The sequence below is a fragment of the Ammospiza nelsoni genome, chromosome 4 (assembly GCF_027579445.1).
Source record: "Ammospiza nelsoni isolate bAmmNel1 chromosome 4, bAmmNel1.pri, whole genome shotgun sequence".
Lineage (NCBI taxonomy): Eukaryota > Metazoa > Chordata > Aves > Passeriformes > Passerellidae > Ammospiza > Ammospiza nelsoni.
In genome coordinates this window covers 69055088-69074766 of record NC_080636.1, presented here as the reverse complement: position 1 = coordinate 69074766, position 19679 = coordinate 69055088, and the positions used below count along the sequence as shown (strand labels likewise).

The 19679-nt window shown below is 40.9% G+C and overlaps 1 protein-coding gene across 4 annotated transcripts in view; it reads right to left on the bottom strand.

The window, feature by feature from the left end:
* The window catches only part of MND1 (meiotic nuclear divisions 1), a 41635-nt gene extending 22377 nt beyond the window's left edge, over positions 1-19258 (bottom strand). Inside the window, exons 1-4 of one of the 4 annotated variants that reach the window (XM_059470894.1) lie at positions 19209-19258; positions 17059-17124; positions 16201-16258; positions 14445-14593 (exon numbers count right to left, since the gene is read on the bottom strand). In XM_059470894.1, coding sequence (XP_059326877.1) covers positions 14445-14593; positions 16201-16258; positions 17059-17124; positions 19209-19211 — 276 coding nt within the window. In that variant the 5' untranslated portion in view covers positions 19212-19258. Of the gene's footprint in view, positions 1-14444; positions 14594-16200; positions 16259-17058; positions 17125-18365; positions 18527-18813; positions 18833-19208 lie in introns of those variants that run through there. The other 3 variants (XM_059470898.1, XM_059470896.1, XM_059470897.1) reach the window with 3 other exon arrangements.
* Between the last annotated feature and the right edge of the window lie 421 nt (positions 19259-19679).

The window sequence follows — 19679 nt, the reverse complement described above, 5'->3', positions numbered from 1 at the left end:
CTCTGAATCAGCACATGATTAAACAAAATGCAAGAAAGCAGTAAAAACATCATCTAGGGGAAAGAAAAAGGAGAGGAGACTAAATAATTCAAAATTAAGAAGTTAAAAATGTTCTCCACAAGAGCATTTTCATGTTTTCAAAACACAGTGGGAGCCTGCAAGAAGACAGTTTAATGAAGAAAGTAACTAGCATCTATAAAACAGGAGAGTTGGGGAACAATTTCTTTAGTTTACAGACCAGTATGATCAATTAAATGGCCACTAGCCTTAGACACTGATACAATCCCAAGTGCCCAATTTCCGAAAAGCGAAAAATCACTCAAAGGGATGATATTTCCTACTCTGCAAAGGTATCACAATGTTTAGCAAGACGTGTGCAGCAGTTTGGGCGTGCAAAGTGCTGTGTGCTGGTGATAGCACTAGTTCCATCAGGGAACTTGGGGCCTAGTTTGTATCAAAGAACACAGATTAGACATACTCACATCATTTATAATCTAGTATGAACACATTAATAGCAGGGCTCCCCTTCAGCAAGCCACTGATCTACATTTGGAAGAGGAATGTTTAACCCCAATGAACAAGAGCAGCAGGTTCCAGTTCCAGTCTTTCTCAAAACCTGCCTGATAAACTTATATTCTGGAATAAAAATCTACTTTTTTTTTCCTCCAGCAAAGGTTTTTCTTGGTCCTATGCCATCTGATTCCCTGTTTTTAACCACTCTAACCACCAGTATCCCACAAACATGTAGCTTGTCTCACCAGCATATTAAAATATCTACAAACCCAGTATAAGCCATGCAAACCCAGCCCCTGAGCATGTTTACTGGCCAAGAATCAAGCCAAGGTCTCACATGCTAACCACCAAGAGTGCTCACAGCTGTTAACTCACTGTCATTATGGTCTGAAAAAGAAATATCATCCGTTTGGGTTTTCTTTTGGCCAAACACTCAACCAAAAATGGTATTCAAAACTACTGCTCTTGTGAGCTCCACTCACTGTGGCACTACAGAATTAAAGACATCAATTTTTTAATAATTTCTAACTTGTAAAGTTATTTGCTTTAGGTTTGAAGCTCACTGTGCCTTGTTTCAGGCCAAAGGCAATGCTAATTGTCTTTTGGTTAAACGAAAACAGTTCAAGAGGTTTAGGGTAACATTAAGCAGTAGATAGGTGCATTTCTTTTCTATGGGAAAACCAACTCACTACTGAAAACCTTAAGTAGAATTGACAGAAGGTATGGAAAGAAAGTACTTCAAAGCATTCCTCTAGATTTTAAAGAAAGATAGAAAAAACTGAAGTTAAAAACAGACTAATAATATATAGAGGAAAAATGCAAAGATTAACAGCCAAAGAACAATCTGAAAATATTGAAAACAGACCTTTGTGTTAAAAGAAAGGCAGAGAACATTACTAAAAGAAATCACTTAACAATTACTGTTGACTAAAACTTAGAGGAAGAAAAATCCCAAAGGGCAGCACACTGACATGCAGAACTGCTTTCTTAAGTACTACACTAAGCAAGCATACAGCTACTCCTTTTACATGCAGAGTCCCAAATCCATGCTTCCCAGAGTTTCCAAATACATGTAAGCAAACTTTGCAGCCAGCTAATCATGGTCACAGAGCATGGAGAGCCCTCCTGTGACCTGCAGCACTGTGGCCTCTGCTCTGATCCCAGGATGTCCTGTATCACTCATGAAATGCCATTTCTCCATATAACCCATCCAGGGAACTGAACTACAGCAGGAGCAGCCACCAGCTCCACCGGGGCCTCCATCAGAGATGTGATAAATGTCCCATTAAACTCTCATGAGGCACAAACGGCAAACATACACTCGCTACATAAATACAACTGAGATCTATTTCTTTCCTTATCTTTTAACATTTGTGAAAGGAAGAGAAAGCAGCATGCAAGGTCTTACCCTGAGCCACCCCAACTCATTTCAGCAACATGAAGTAGGGATTTATATTTGGTGGGACATAGAAAGAGCAACTAGGACTCTGCAACAGTTCAGGAAATAGAAGTAAGAACAAGAGTAGAGATAAAGCAAGATCAAGTAAGAATTTTTAACTCATAAACTGAACAAGAAAGAAGATTTTTTCAGCAAGAGGACATCATAAAATGGAAGGAAAACAGACTGTCAAAAAAAAGAACGGAAGAGTTAGGGCCCACCACATTTCTGTATTCATAAAAATTTTGTTTTTAAATACTGAAATATAGGTATATTGGAAAAATGTTCAAGAACTCTCTTCTCTTTATGAAATTTTACCATAAGAAGAATTTTAATGCAATCTTTGAAAGAGTCAATTCAAAAACTTGGGAGAGAATAGGGAATAAACTTGATTTTCTGGAGAAAAAGGATCACATAATTGGTCAGGTTGGAAGGGACCACAGTGGATCATCTGGTCCAATGTCCCTGTTCAAGCAGGGTTGGCCTAGAGCACACTGCACAGGATTGTATCCAGATTGTTGTTGAATATCTCCAGTGGTGGAGACTCCACAACCCCTCTGGGCAACCTGTGCTGCTGCTTGGTCACCTGTACAGTGAGTGACCTTATTCCTCCTTTCAGGTAGAACTTCCTGTGCCTCAGTTTCTGCGCACTGCCTCTTGTCCTGTTGCTTTGCACCATCAAAAAGAGCCTCAATCCATCTTCTTCATAGCCACCCTTTTGATATTTACACACATTAAGGAGGTCCCCTGTCAGTCACCTCTTCTTGAGGCTGAACAAGCCTGGCTCCTGCAGCATTTCCTCATAGAATTGATTCTCAGACCCTCAACCAACCTAGTAGCTCTTCACTGGACCCCTCCAGGAGCTCCATGTCTCTCTTCTACTGTGGAACTCAGAACTGGACACAGAACTTCAAATGTGGCCACCAGGACTGAGCAGAGGGACAGTATCACTTCCCTCAACCTGTTTTTTCTAAGGCACTCCCAGGAAACCACTGGCCTTCTTGGCCACCCAGGCTGGCTCACAGCACACAGCTGGCTCAGGGACAGCCTGCTGTCCACCAAGTTCTCTGGGTCCTTCTCTGCTGAGCTGCCTTCCAGCAGGTCAGCCCCTAGCTAGATGCATGCTGTTTTTTCTCCCTAAGTGTGGGACCCTGCATTTGTCCCTGTTGAATTTCAGAAGGTGGCCAGATGTCATTTTAGATGGGACTTGGCCTTTCAAGTTTCATTTCTACTTCTCCTGACCACCTCTCAATACTCACTCCAAGTAGCCTGGCCTTGCTTCTGTTTCCTGGTAACTTTTTGCTTTTGCTTGAGTAATGACAGCAGTTCTTTATTCATCTATGGTGGTTTGTTTCTTGTGTCCTTGGCCTGACTCTTTCTCAGTAGGATGCATCATTCTCAAGTGTGGAGGAAGGGAGCCTTGATCATCAACAAACTCTCCTGGCCCGCTCTTCCCTGCAGAGCCTGGTTCCCATGGGATTCTTCCAAGAATATCCCTAAAGAGGCTAAAGTGAGTTTACCTAAAGGCCATGGTCATCATCTTGCTAGCTGTCCTGCTACCTCTTCATCCAACACTGAACTCTACAATCTTGTGGTCACTACAGCCAAGGCTGCCCCCAACCTTCACATCCCAACAAGACTTCCTTGTTGGTTACTATGAGGTCAGTCAGCACACCATTCCTTGTGGGATCCTCCACCATCTGTGGCAGGCAGTTACTGTCAGTGCTTTTCAGGAACCTCCTGGACTGACCAAGTATTGCTGTACAGCTTCTCCAGCAGATGTCAGAGAGCTTAAAAGTTCCCCACAAGAACCAAGGCCTGTGACTCTGAGACTTGCTGCTAATTGCCTGTAGAAGGCCTCATCCCTCTCCTCCTCTTGATCAGGCAGCCTGCAGCACATACCCACAACAGGGTCACTCTTTCCACTCTGCTCTTTTATCCTGACCCATAAGCTCTTGACTCCCTCATCATGCTCACTAAGACAGAGCTGAATACATTCCCTTTCCCCTAAAATACATCACATTTGCTATTAAATTAAAGGATAGTACACTGATTATTTTAAGTAAGTAACACTTGCTCCAAAACATCATAGTATTAATCCTGCCAATGTGTAAGTTCTTTCTTTTTTAAGAGGGACTGAAGAGATAACAAGTGTGAATTTTTAAGTTTAGCACTATAAATATGTCAGTGATTAAAAAAAAGTATCTGACAGTCATACTAAGTAAGTGAAGGTTTTTTTTTTCAGGGGATTAAACTGAAAAAATACCTGACTCTCCATACAACTGTTTGACAAAGCACTACAAAGACTCTCAAAAACTAATAATTCTTAAGTTAATTCTCAGCATTCACAAGCAGTATTTCTATGTTTTGCTAGAGTATCCATGTGGGAAAAACTGATTTACTTGCCCCTCCCACAAACACAATTCATTTTACATTTCAAGATAAAATTTAGGCCTATAATCCTGATTTACTTAATATGCTAACAGATCAGAGTAAGCTGAAATACGATACAGTAAATTAGGCATGGCTCTGTTCTCAGGCCATGTTGAATACGAGTATTTGGGTTTTTTCTGGCAAATAAAGTAAAATGTGGGGTATTCAGAAGAAACAAATGAGAAATTCCCCCTCCACACGAACCTTCACTCATCCACATGAGGGTTCAAACATACAAACCTGATATTGTTACCTGCAATTATTTTAAAAGTATTACCATACAGCAAGTCTCTCTACATTAAAAGTATTTTAATGCAATTATTTTCCATCTTTTTAGATTTGCCATAATAATTAAGTTAATTTAGAGTAAATGTCTTGCCAAGAGCTTTTGTTTTTGCTTCATTCATTTGCAACACCATTTGATAAGTAGTGGTTATGCAACAAAAACTAACTGCTCAAGGCCAACCTCCTTAAAAGACAAAAGGTGAAAGAAACAGTTGTGCAGGCTCAATGAAAGAACCGAATTTCTGTGGCTGCTTTCAGAGTTGGTGTAATTGGCACAACCTGAGGGACAGATGGCTGTCTACTCAGATACAAATATCAAGTACGCCCCAATCAACCTAAAAAAACCCCAAACCAACAAAAAACAGCTGAAATACCTCTTTCAACACTGTTTCACAAATGCAAGAAATCTAATAAGGAAAGCTGAAAGAACTTCAAAAGATATTCACATGACTGACAGAACTACAGAAAATTTTCATACCTGGACATGAAGGATATGCTTGTTACTGAACATTAGGGTATTTAATAAACCTACAAAGTCCAAGGTGGTAGTTAATAGGCCTGTTCAAGGCAGGAAGAACATAGAAAGATATTTTCCCTTGGAAAGAAAGGGAGAGGATGAAGAGAAGTTTCAATTTTTCCCTGAAGGCTTTTTAAAGATTGCTATCTGAAGCAGCTGGACCATACACTGACAATGCCTTCAGAGACTATGCAGAGACAGGCACAAGTTAAAACACAATATTCATGCAATACTCCCTAAGCTCTCATTCTGCTTAAAGACTTTAGAAACAAAAATCAAACTTTATTCCACAACCTTCTAGAAATGCCCAAATTCTACACTGAGATATTATCAGTAAAATAATAAACCTTAGTAAAATACATCTATCAAACTTCAGAGTTTTGACAGCAGTTTTACATACTAACTCTTTATGCCAATTTTATCATTTTTAAATAATGCTTAGACAGATCACCCAGTCATCTCCAATTCTTGATACAAAGAAGAATCTTTCCATGTGTTCAAAAATAATGAGCTGTTTGGCTGTGACAAGAAAGACCTTTTCCTCTAAAGCCTCCCTGCATCAAAATAACACATTTTGGTGTTATACTCTGGGTTTTTTGTTTAGTTTTTCTTTAATTTTATTCCTTTCAGAAGAGGAAAATTCTATGAAGTGAGACTTCTATAATTGCTTGCTGGTAGCTCATTTCTGCATGCATGTTCATTTCTAAAATAAAATACGCTATATTAATTGAATGAAAAGATTTTAAGGTGAAAGTCAAAGTTTACATTAAATAGGACTACAATTCAGTGTCTCCATCAAATCCAGCTTTGAAAGTAGTACTGCTGCCTATCATTAGGCTGGAAGCTTCTGGCCTTACAGTGCAGGCAAATTTCCAGACAGCACAGAACATTTAAGCCTTTAAAGTTTCTCGGGATGCTGGTTATCTGCTGATCTGCTGAATGGTCATTGCCACCTGCCATGCTGACCATGGGGCACAAGGAGATGTGCAGGGCTGTGTCTCTGCCAGACCTGACTGGGCTTCTACAGTGAGAGCCCTGTTTTTACTTCCAGTTTCTTTTCATTTCAGATTAACACTTTCACTGCAGTGCCAGGAATGGAGCTAGCAGCAATGGAGCCAGCTAGCAAACCTCTTCAAAAAGGTAAACTGCTTAATGATATTACTTAAAAAATTCAGTGTCACACACAATCCTGTTTGAAAAACCTAGTGGTCTTCCTATTTATCAGAATAAATATCTATGTATCCTTTTTAATGTAGTAGGAATCTTCCTTCAAACCTACGTAAAAATTTTTAGAGTTATTACAGAGCCAGTTTTAAAAACAATTGCTCTTAAATCATGCCAATTTTACCTTATGCTCATCAAGGAAGGAAAGGAAAACCTACACTTCACAGTTGCCATCAAGTTAGTTATATATTAACAGTAAAAGGAAAAGCATGAAATTCAACTAATGAACACCAAAGAATGAAGTTGCTTAAGTCCAACAGAAGCCTCCAGAGCACTGTATTTTTAGAAATCTGCCATGACAGCAGTAACTAAGCATACCCTCCAGGGCTTTGTAGAATGCCATAAAACATAATTCCAGAAGGCTCTAATAAGCTACAGCATTAGAAGAGTTCTCTGATGGACATTTAGGACATAGTAAATGCACAATCATTTTAAGATATCACCATTATTCAAGTGCAAGATGCAGAAGTAACAAAAATTGTGGACTATTTAAATAAAATTTTATTAGCATTTTCCAGGGCAATAATAGAGGGAATAAGCCTTACAGGATCAATGAACAAATGGGCATAGATGTAATCAACATATTGACAATGTTTAAATTATGCAAATTCTCAGCCTCTTGCCCTTATTGCTACAGCTTCCCCTGGATGGTTTGAAGTGAGTTAGTCACACCATACCAGCTCTGCAATAGGCCATTTCTTTATGAGTCTAGTCCCTCAGTTCAAATAAAATGTACACGTCAGTGAAAGCCAGAAGGCTGAACATGGGAAGCGTCACAAATTGTCTCTGTTGGGAGAGTAATTACTATGCAAGAGAAATAAAAAAAAGTGAGCCAGCACAGATGGAATCACCCAGCTCACTGGGGCTGCAGACTATCAAAATGGTCAGGAAAATCCAAGGAAGAATAACTTACTAACTAACCAACTAACTAAGTAGAAAGCTAAATGACACATCCTCAAATAAGAGGGGAAAAAAGGAGGCCTAGCATGCATATGGGAAGACTACTCCAACAGCTTAGTCACCACACTGGGATCCTGCCTACATATTACAGAGTAATAGAATGGTAAGGGTTGGAAGGGATCTTAAAGACCATCCAGTCCCAACTACCTATGCCATGGGCAGGGACACATTCCACTAGACCACACTGCTCAAGGCCTTATAATGGCATTAAAAGAAAGACCTCTTCCGCCATCATAATTTTACTTTTCCTAGAAAGGAACAATTTATTGCATTTTCTGCAACCTAATAAAATTAAATTGTAAGCACACATATGTCTAAATTACTGAATGAGAAAAATGTCTAAATAAGTAATTCCTAGCATAAGTCACACACATTAGTTCTGACTTCTGGTTCTGCAAAGGTACTTTTCTGGTTTAGAGGACAATTCTTTAACCATACAATCTACTACCTAAAATTAATAAAATATATATGAAAAAGATAGTGCTAAGCTTTCTAAATGTATTACAGCAAAGCTTCAGATCATGATAAACTCTAAGACATTTTATGCCCACAAGTCCTTTTTTTTCAATAGACAAAGAATTTTTAAAAACACACTGAATACAGCTTTGCAATGGATAATGTGAAAATATTACATCGCAAAAATAAACTGTTCTATTGAAAGCATTAAGCCATGGATTCCAAAGGTGTTGCACATGTACCTCTAGGAATAGCTCATCACTGCTGAGAGGCAAAAAAACCCAAATCAGTGAGACCCTGCATTCAGAACTATCAAAGGCTGAAAACTGCAATAGAGACCTGAGGTGTGTGAGGAGCTCTGCTGAGAGCTGATGCTGCATCATCTACTGAGGACATTTCTACAAAGCAATGCCAAAAGCTTGCTCCACAGAACTGGGTCCCACAGGCTCTCCCTGCTGATGCAAAGCTCCATCTGGGACACAAAACTTGTCCAGTGTCTACAGCAGCATCACCCAACTTCAAGCACCATCAGGCTTGCTACTCCTCACTGCAATCTGTCATCTCCAGGGATTTGCACCTCAGTTCAGGACTGGTTACTTTTAGCCAGCCACTGCTGAGCACTTGTACTTAACTGCAGTCCAGGATCAACCTCCAAACCATGTGGAAATACCCCAACAACTGAGTCAATGGGATGAAGGAGGAGGCTGCTCACACTGGAACAATGAGGACAGCAGAAGTTTCCTGAGCTTTGCAGGGGACGGGATAGGTATAAGTCCAATTGTGTCAGGAACCCACATCTTAAAAAGGAACCCACTAGGCCGCGGCAAAATATCCAAATATGGATAACATTGTAACCAGACCAGTGAAGAGATTTTTGCTTTCATGTCCAGCACATCCGTCTCAAAATACAAAATGGAGACATGACAGCTCACTGATCCACACCAAAAAATGTCTCCTCCAACAGGGCTCATACAGCAATACATAAAATCATCTCAGACTAGAATTCAGCCAATCAGACACAGAGAACACGTATTGACAAGCACTCTATCCAATCTTATAAAACATACGTAATCGTAGCTAAAACAAAGACTAGTTCATAAGGGACAAAGAACAGAGTTCTATTCATGCTAACCTTCTAAAGATATACATTAAATAACCTTGTTGCCATCCTAAAGCCAATTCCACAGAGACCTATTGTAGTTTGTCATGTCTACTGCTTGGGAAACTTTTCCGCTTGTATTTGCAATGCTAACAAAACTTCAGTCTGAGGCCTACATACTTCTTTTAACCATTTCTTAAAAATCCTCTAACCTTATGGATTCCAACAAGCTTCAGTCAGTGGTCTCAAGCAGACTTATTCAGCAACTTTCCAGTCACAGTATTTAAGGAGGAAAAATATGTCTAAAAGGATAGAAATAGACCAAGCTGCATCTTTAAAGAACTTTCTGATGGTTAAAACTAAAAAATTTTTTGTGTGCATTCTAAATAAACAAGGTTCTGTTCTTTTACTTATGTTGTCAGATATCTTCAGGAGGCTTCAAGCCAGATTACTCACAATATGAATATTTTTTTCCATTAACTATTTTCAAACAATGCGCTTTCCTAACATAAGCATTTCCTAATACAGCATTCCCTTAATTTTTTTTACTAAAATAAATTCTTTAACTTTTCATATTTCAATGCTCATTAATACAAACAATTTAATACATATGAAGTCACTTGATTTCAACAAGTTCATTCCTGGCTGGGGGGTGAGGTTTGTTCGGTTTATCTTTTTTTTTTTTCCAAACTAGTTGGCAAATGTGAGTCAGGATGTACCCAGTGCAAATTCTCTCCTTGGTTCAATATATCAGTCATGGGAAGTGAAAATCCCTCCTTTTACCAGCCCTAGGGCAGGGATTTAAGGAATGAAACATCAACTAATCTTTTCTACTTTAACTAACAGAGGTCCAATGCAAGCTTAGTGGGAGAAAAACATTTCCAGCAACTCTCAAGTCTCTTGGTCATGAGTATGTTGAAGCAAGCACAGGGAACAGCACAAAATGTCCATCCTGTATCCTGCTCTAAAAACATTCTGTTCCATCTCCGTTGCAGCTCAAGGTGACACCATTTTGCTCTTAGCTGGAAGAGCAGCTCCAACAGTTTTGGCTGTTAAACTTTTCCTTGCAAAAGCCTCAGAACACAAAAGATTAACCCACAAGAGAGCAACACCATAAGAAATCAGACAAATAACAACACAGTAAAATGAACAGTTTTAAATGGATCAGTGAAATGAGCACCACCACACTGAGGAAAGAAACTAACTAATTGTTTTCCCACGCTACACAGTGCTAACAGTACTGTCAATAGTTACACTAACAAACACAACACCTTTGAAGTGCTTGGTATTTCAGGTCAGATTCAAGTGTTTCGCCCAAGACACAGATGAAAAAATGAAAAAAAATCTAAGCTTAATCTGTTTATACTAAGGCTACATCAGAAAGATTTCTCTTTTCCTCACTCACAACTGTTATACCAAGAATAAACATCTTGTTTTGTCAAACTATAACTGATCATAGGTAACTTCAGGCTTCTAAATCCAACAGACAGAAAAATATTTTAAGACTACATCATTTCACCTTTTCTTAGGGAAGGAAGACTAATCCCCCAGTAAAGCTTCAAAAGTTCCCTTTACAAGCAAGGCTGTATTAAAATTTTCTCCACTTATAAACATTGCTAAAATATTATTTCTCAGTCCACACCCTTGCTCTCTTTCACCACCTCACACCTGTACCCAACCTAAGCAAATGCAACTTCCACATGCAAACAAACCAAATGTGTGTATAAACCCATCTCCCCAAAATGCAGCTGCCAACATATTTCACTTTTTCAGTGGTCTTCTTCACAGATGCATAAGCATAACCAAGAGGTGAAGAATAAGCACCTGACAGAAGGCACAAACCTTTAGGAGCAACCACACCACTGCAAAACAAATCAATACAAAATCCAAAGGGACCTACTTAGCAATTCTCACTGTGGGAGCTATTGGAGGAAATAGTTCTAGCAGATGCTACACAAACTAAAGACATTTGCTATCCTTGCTTTTCAGAAAAACAGGAAGAGGCCCAAGCAGTAACTTGGGGTTAGAGGGCACCACCAAGATACTAATTAGATCAGCACAAGATCTGCCTCATATATAAGTCAGGGATTAGTGCCCCTCTCCAAACACCTGCCTCCAAAAAAGCAAGCCAAAAGATGGGGTCAGGCAGGGAAGCTGTCAAAAGAAACTTTAGCACTGTTTTTAACTGTGGTATCTCTGCACACTGATCACGTAATAAATCCTTCCTGGAAAAAGTCTGATGTATACAGCACCCCTGTGAAGTGCAGCTTAAAACATCCAGACAAAACTGGCTTGATCTTCATTATGAATACCAAGCCAGACTTCTTTGCTTCTGCATCTCCAAGATGGGATGTGGCTTAATAATCACTAAAAAATCTGAAACAAAAAAAAAGTTTCAAGAACAGCTCCTTAAACAGCCTACCAGAATCTCAAGTTCTGTAAAATGCAGAATGCTATGAGCAACCTGGCTGTAACATTCTGAAGTACCAACATATGCAGGCAAAAGGTCCTGCAGCAGGCCCAACTTGTCTCAGTGCTGTGAATTAGTAGGGGAATTTACATCATGAAGCAGCCTGTTCTGTTCTTCCACATTATTTCCATATGACAATTTAGCACTGGGGATCCCTCCTTTCCCTTGACTATTTACCCATGCCCTCAGGAAACACAGATAATGCCTCCTGGGAAAAAGCCTTAATTGCAGCATGAACTGAACTGCTGGATTTTGAAACATGCTTTAAGTAAGGCAGCCTGATTCTGGCTTTTAACTGCTCCACAGAGACAGACTCATGCAGTTAACAATCAATGTGGACAGGACACAGAGAGCAAACACATCTCTCAGCATGCCACGAGCTCCGTATGGGAATGATCAAAGACAAGCAACATGCAACAGAAATGGTACAATAGCTGACTCTTTTCCTCTGCTTTGTATGTTCTGACAAGAAGCTTTGTGATAGTCAGTGACTAGCTTTAGAAGTCCTTAAGAAAATCTGTATGTGTGCACATCAAGAAGAGTACAAACACCAAAAGAGCTAATTTGAACTCACAGACAGAACCTGTTATCATCTTGTAAAAATGTTCAGAGAGCTTTTCATTGAAAATGCCACCTTTCCACTGTGTCAACAGAGAAGTTATTTTCAGCTAGTGAAAATGCTTTTCCCTGAAATGCTGAAACATTTCCAGTCTCATCAGAAAAGCAAGGTAATGAAGAGAAGTACTTTTGAAGAACTCATACCATCATCTAAAGAGAGCTCTCATACCAACAAGCCCAAATGTCAGGGGCAGGGCTTGGTTTGCAAGTAAGGTTCTGGTAATAAAACTATTTCTGGAACAGTTTTATATTGCAGAATTGTTCATATCAGAACGTGGAAATAGCATCACAAGTCAATAACTACATGCCTATTACACTTCCATAATAACAGATGTGTTTGTTTAAGTGAAAGTACATTTAAAGCAGTTCAGCATATTTTTGTAGGCAATTCCTGGGTATTTACCATGGAGCACATTAGGCAGATTCTGCAAGACATTCCAAGGAAGACAGATATTCATCAGGGTATGCCAGAGACTTGCTTGACCAATTTTGTTCAAAATTCACAATGGGACTAGGCCCAAGGGCAAGGACAACAAATACAACTCCTCCTTTCAGCTACTTGGCTATAATATGGAGCATGAGCAACAACAAAAAGGATCCAAGAGCAAATCATTTACATTCGACAAAACAATGGCACCAGGGAGTTGGGTGAACAAAGCAGGAGTTTTGGAATGCATTTGTTCAGTTTTTCAGTTGGCAATTTATGTGCTGGCAGAGTAAGCAGCCTTGTCTAAAACTAGTGTGAATGTACTAATAAGTTGATTAATTTTACTGGGAAGTTCAGTTCCAACTCAGTGCAGAGTTAAACTAATCTCTTTCAGACAAATGAAACTCCACTGGAATAAGAGCCAGTGCATTGTTACTACCAGTCTATAAAAATTAAGTCCAGTTGTGCCAGGTTAAGTCCATGCCTGAAAACAGTAAAACCATATTCAGCTAAGTCAAACTCCCTTTTCAATTCAAGATGGCAAAAAAAAGCATTTTTCTTTTGATTATTTTGATATAACTGTATAACTATAAAGAAATAGCTGAAGTTGACAACACTGTACATAAGACAGCAATGCCTGAGATTCATTCAGAGCTATGCCTGAAGAAAATAATGGCTGTAAAAATGTTCAGATGCTTCCAGTAAATCTGCATTAATTCAAATGATTCTTTGAAGAAAGAACATAATGCTGAATAATCACAGGAAGGGTTGGCAGTGCTGCAGTACAATCACACCACATGGTCTCAAAAAGCTCATTTGTTCATCTTGTTACCATATACTCCCATTGCAAATAAACTGATGAACAGATGCTTTCCCACTCCCATTAGAAGCAGAAAGAAAGACAGTTCCCAAAAAGTAGGAGAGAACCAGATGCACAGAACAGCAATGTTGCAATGAAAGATGCCCTGCTCCTCTGAAGAGGAGCCTCTCCTCCCCCAGTCCTCTGCCCTGGCGAGGCCTCCTCAGGAGTGCTCTGCCCTGCTCTGGGGTGCTCAGCTCAAGAAAGACAAGCAGCTACTGGAGAGGGTCCAGCAGAGGGCTATGGAGATAAGGAGGGACTGGAATATCTCTCTTGTGAGGAAAGGCTGAGGGAGATGGACCAGTGCAGCCTGAAGAGATGACTTCACAGCAGACAGGGGACCTTATCAATACAAATACCTTAAGGACAGGTGTCCAGAGGATGGAGCCCAACTCTTTACAGTGAGGGCCAGCAAAAAGACAATGGGCAACTGGCACAAACACAAAGTTTTATGTAAGTAAGAGAAAAAACTTCTTTCCTTTGAGGATGACAGAGCACAGGAACAGACTGCCCAGGGAGGTCATTGACCCTTTTCTGGAGATACTCCAGATCCACCTGCACATTATCATGTGCAACCTGCTCCAGGTGAACCCGCTTTAGCAGGGAATTGGACTACATCTCCATCTTCTAACCCCAACCATTCCTTGATTCTGTGATTCGTGACCAATTTGCTCTTTTCTCCTGCTAAAAGTGCAGTATGGGATTACAGAAGTGCTCACAAATTAAGCCACCAATAAAAGCAAATGAAAACACAATGGCCTAAGTAGAAACCATTGCCTCATCTACTCAGGTTATGCATTCCAGCTGTCATCACTTTGATTGCCTCATGATAGCCTACCTTATAGAAAAGACACAAAAGCATGCTACCTTTGAGTCCTTAAATGATGCTTTGCACCATGACTAGCATGCTTTCAGCAGCAAGTAGACAAGAAGTTTTCTCAAGCTCCAATAAGAACCTCCAGTTTTCCTGAGGTAACAGTAAGATAATGACAGTGCCCCACTATGAGTGACAGATAATTCCTATAGTAAAATCTGTGTGACATGTACATTTGTACACATGAGAGATATAAACAAAAATGACAAGGGGGTATAAGAAAAAGCAAACCCATTCAGATAAACAAGTATTTTTCATAAAACAGATTTACCTGAGACTCTAACTCCTCCAATTTACGCTTCCTGGCATGAAGAGCTTTACTTGGGAAAGCCCAGAAATAATTGGAAGTTCCAATTCTATCAGTGTCCACCATGCCATCATCAACAAGGCTCTGCAGAATCTCTTTCACTGACATCGAGGCTAAGAAAAGCAAAAATGTAAAATCAGAACTGCATAGCAGCTGGACTATGGAAAATTATGAATACCACAAAGTACCATCTACAATCATCTGTATTGCCCTCCAGTGTCAGCTAGCTGGAAGATTTCTCTAGGACAACATGCTCAAAGCTTCACTTGAAGGGATGAATCTTTCTGAAACCAGCAGTTTGCTCCTAAATGCTGCTATTCTGCACATCTGCTACCAGATGTTTGCAAAACACTGCTCAGAAGTATTGCACAAAACACATGCATGTTACACTACAATACCATAATAAGTCCATGAGAGGCACCTGAGAAGTTGTCCTGCAATCTTAATTCTAACTTGGGATTAACTTAAGTTTCTTGACTGGGAGTGTAATTACATTTCACTTTGTAATGGAATGTATGTAGCAGCATACATTTCACAGCAGCAGAGACACTAAAGCCATCAGTCTACAGACTCAGGAAGGACAGATTCTGATTTTCATTATATTCACTTCCAATACAAAACATCATTTACATTCACAAGCATCAACATTTCTGAACATAACTGAAAATTTCAAACCTATGGTATAATTCACCATTTAAAAAAAAATGGTACCTGTTCAACAAAGCTAAGTAGTTATGTTATCCTCAGGTGTTGCAGATATAAAGACTTTTGAGCTCAATCACAGGTTTTGGTACCTGATGTTCAATTTCAAGATTACAGGGGGTCCCATATCTTTTGGAAGCTATAGGCTGGATGTCAGGATGGGAGCAGGTTAGTAATTTTTCTTTTCAGAGAAACTGGGGCATGGGTTGTGTGGCTAAATGCCTTCATATGCAGAGACAGGGTGAATTTGGACTATTCAAAGGTGTTAATGGCTTTAGAAACTCTAAACTCAATTTTACTGCAAATTACAACTAAACACATGCACTGACATACCAAACAAGAGAGCACCACATCTCTTCAGAAGCCCATGAATGCCTCTGTTAGCTGCTGACACAACTGAAAAACTCTGCTTTTGATATTCACATCTGCAGTTCTCTCAGCAAGTTCATTTACTCTTGCAGTGCCACCAAGATAAGCTGGAGAAGGACAGTGGTAACTACGTAAACATTAAGCTTTGCCTCCCTTCTGTCAATGAGCACAGAGGAAAATGAATAAGGAACATACAAAACAATCCAAGAGCACAGATAAATCCTCTTGGACCTAATCCTAAACCAATGGATCTCATCAGGAAGGCTTTCATAGAAAAGACAAGCCCCTTCCATCTATAGCTGTCCAGCCACTTCTGGAGGAGAAAAGCTCAAAAGCACACTACCCATGTACATTTGGACTAGGATTTTAAACATTTGTGATATTACAGGCAGATATTTAATACCTGAGTGCAAGCAATGATTTCATACACTGAAAGTCACTGCAAGTCAGACAGCTCAGAGCCTAAGCAAGCCCCCATCCCATGTCACTTTTAACACTACAGCCCTGCCACTGACCAGTCTCCCATTCTAGCTGTATTTTCCATTATTAAAATCACAAACCTAAGATTGTAGCCAGGAAAATTTACACTGCAGGACTTACCTCAAAAATGATTTCTTGCTCAAGAGAAATAAAGTTTATAAACACTTACTGATCCCTTTTTCTTTTGGAGCAATCTTCTCTAGATCCTTCAACTGGAAGACATCTTTCTGTGCAAAACATAAAAGACATTTCAGTTCCAAATGACAGCATCATCTAAGCCTGAGTGTTTTTTACACTAAATCAATGCCAACTAAAGCAAGTACGAAATACATTGTATGCTTTGGTTTTGCTTGGGAAACAGCCTGCATATCCCTCAGTAGAACTGGAACATTCTGAGAATTAAATAATAAGAAAAAAACTATTATTGTAACAAGCCCTTCTCTTTCCTCTGGTGATCTGAAGCCATCATATTTCATTTCAAATTAGACTATAAAGCCCTTAAATCCCAGGTTAGACTGTCAGCACAGACACCCCACATTGCTCCAGTACTCAAGTGTCACAGTATTTTTTCTAAAAGGTAAAACATGGTGCATTACATGTGCCACCAATACAACTGTAGCTCAGCTTTTGGATCTCCAGGTTTCCTCTCCCCAGAGACCCTTTCCAACTCTGCTCTCAGTTTTTCTAAAGCTCAGATTTCTTTCTCCTCTCATAAAATGCAGTGAGATACTTCCTAATTTCCTGCTGTCCCTTCTTATGGTAACAGACTCCAAATGAGATGTCCATAAGTAGCACATGAAGAATTTAATATCACCGGTGCATCTTTATTCCTTGTCTCCCCCTGGGGATGGCCACCTGATCAGAAGTTAAACAAATGAAGTTTTGCCCCTGTAATTTTCACCCTGATGTCACAGGGCATCAGTGAAATGCCTGCCAGGGTAGAGAGTTCAGCTACATCCACAGTTAAGCTCCTTTTAGGACCTGTTTTCCCACCAATGTAAATGCAGGACAATTGCAAGTTACTTACTGTTTCAAAAAAAATCTCCATCATACGGGCTCTCTTCTCTTCAAAACTCAGACCTTTTTTCTTGGACTAGAACAGGGGAAATAACAAAAAAACTAACCAAGATATTCAGTCATCAGAATTAGTATGTGCTCAGAATTCAAATCTATTTATCTGTAAGTTATATCTGACATCCTTTAAAATACCTGACCACCAAACCTAGGCTTTCAGATACACTCCTTTGCAAATAATCTCTACACTAAGCTCATCTATGAAATGGAGGAACCTACCTTTAAGTTTGGAGCCAGCCATTCACATAACCCAACCCCACTCCAGCCTCAATGCTCCTTGACACATACCAATCCCAAAACATGTATTTATACCAAACTCACACAAATGTTTAATAACTCTTACAAAGATAAAGAGTATCTTCTGTTTGGTTTAGTTTTTTTTTAAATTACTTTCTATCTTGTGATATGCAGAGAGTAGTGTGAGCTGTAGGCCATTCAGGCTTTTTTTGAGGAGTTACAGAGCATTTTGAGATATGCCCTTCTTCAAAGGTCCAAACCAACTATATAATTTCAAGGTCATATTTTAAAAACCATGTTGCTTTTATTTCTTTTCTCTCTGGTTGTGTGACCAAACATTAAATAACTTGGGTTGAGCTCCAAACAAAATGCAGAAATGGCTATTCACAAACTGCTATCAACAACACAAAACTGAGAGACAATCTCCTCTGGTCACTTTCAGAGGTGCTATTTTGATATGCCTCTTATAAAATTAGGATGTAAAATATTTCTCAGAGAATTGGAGTTTTTTTAATAGCATTTACCATAATCCTCAACAACCCAAAAGCAGCAGCCACAATTGGAATCTGAAGTTTCCCCTTGCCCTACCCTGATTCATACACTGTGTGCAGCTACAAAAAAGGGAAAGGGGGATAGAAAGGGCTAAATAGGATGTTGGCAGAAAAAGGTCTCATTTTGAAAAACAAACAAACAAAAGGCATATTGTCACCTATAAATCAGTGGAAGTCAGTAGTCTAACAACAAGATACTTTGAGAAAGATATGGTTATGTTTCCAAGTTTCCAACAGAAAGGAGTCAACACTATTTTTACTTTTTAGTAGCAGCTTCTTTTTTAAAAAGAACACAATCAGGCAGTACATAACACTTAAAAACATACACCAAAGGCAAAATGGCCAGATTGATTTACTTTTAAAAAACAAATGTAAAAGCTAGCTTATGCAGCTGCAGTAATACATAGACAGGAGCAGAAGCAATTCACTATTATATGTCACAAAGAGCACCATTATTATTTTTTTAGGTCACCTCTCCTCTTTCAGCCGTCCATACCCTAGGTCAGCACTGCTGCCTCCTGCGATGTCAGTATATTGCAGGATGAGAACCTGGAGCTGCCGTGAACATTTAAGCAGGAGCATGAACAGAAAGCAGACGGATTTAACTTCCACCTCCTGCTTTCTCCAAGAGCCGTCAAGGCGCCAGGAGCAGCAGCAGGAACCAAACCCGCAGGCGCACGACGCGCAATGGAAGCGGCGCTTCTGGAGCCACGTGCTTGCAGCTACGCCCCCCGAGGGCCACTCCGGCAAACAGAGCAAAGCAACGAAGCCAAAAGCACTCTCCGTGGAGGTTATTGACTTTCACGTTAATTCCCACCTCACTGGCAGGCATTCCCACCACAAATATTAACCACACCACGGGCATCCCTTTCGCTGCCGCTCCCGCGGGCAGACGGAGGAATGCGGTGCTGTGAGCGCACCTGCGATCCGCTCTGCCCGCTCCCCACAGCCGCAGTCAGAGGCTCAGCCTGGCCACACCTGGGCTCCCGTGTCCCGGGGGGAAGCAGCGGGCACCGTACCCACCCCGAGCCACAGCCACGGGGCTATGGCCGCTCCTCCGGGTGCCGGCTCGTTTACATCGCTCTTCAACAACCCAAAGGCACGGCCCACGCCGCGCTGACCTGCACCCCCAGAACCGGCACCGTGGGGCCTCCCCGGAGCGGGAGCCCCGCTCCCCTCAGAGCCACCGGGGCGGGGGGACAGCGAGGCCGGGCACCGTCACCCGCCATCACCGCAGGGGCGGCTCCCCCCGCAGCCTTTGCGGGCGCCCGGGAAGGAAAGCAGGGCGAGGCGGAGGGCGGGCGGCCCCGCTTACCATGTCGCGGGCGGGCGGCGCGGTTTGATTCCGGCGCCACCGGGCGGGAAGAGGCCGCCGGGAGGCCGCGAGGCCGCGTGCGCAGCGCCGCCTGCCGCCCGCCCTGCCCGGCCCCGCCCGGCCCGCGGCCCTCACCGCCGTCACGGCGGGAACGGGGTGGCCGTGCATGGCGCCGTGGTTTCGGCCGGTGTGTGCGTGGCTTTTTTTTTTTTTAATTTTTTTTTTTTTCGTTTGGTTTGGGTTTTTATTTTTTTGGGTTTTTGTGTTTTTTTTTTTTTTTTTTAATTGTAGAATAAAACTGAGGGCACAAAAAGAACATGATAACCGTGGTCTAGCGCCACACGTATTGTACTGAACAAAAGGCCTGTCACAGGAGCCACGGGATGTGGAAAAATAAACCCTCGCTGCCCGTGGAAAGGAAGGGCCCGGCCGCATCTGGTGTTGCTTGAAGCAGTTGTTCGTTGCGATGAC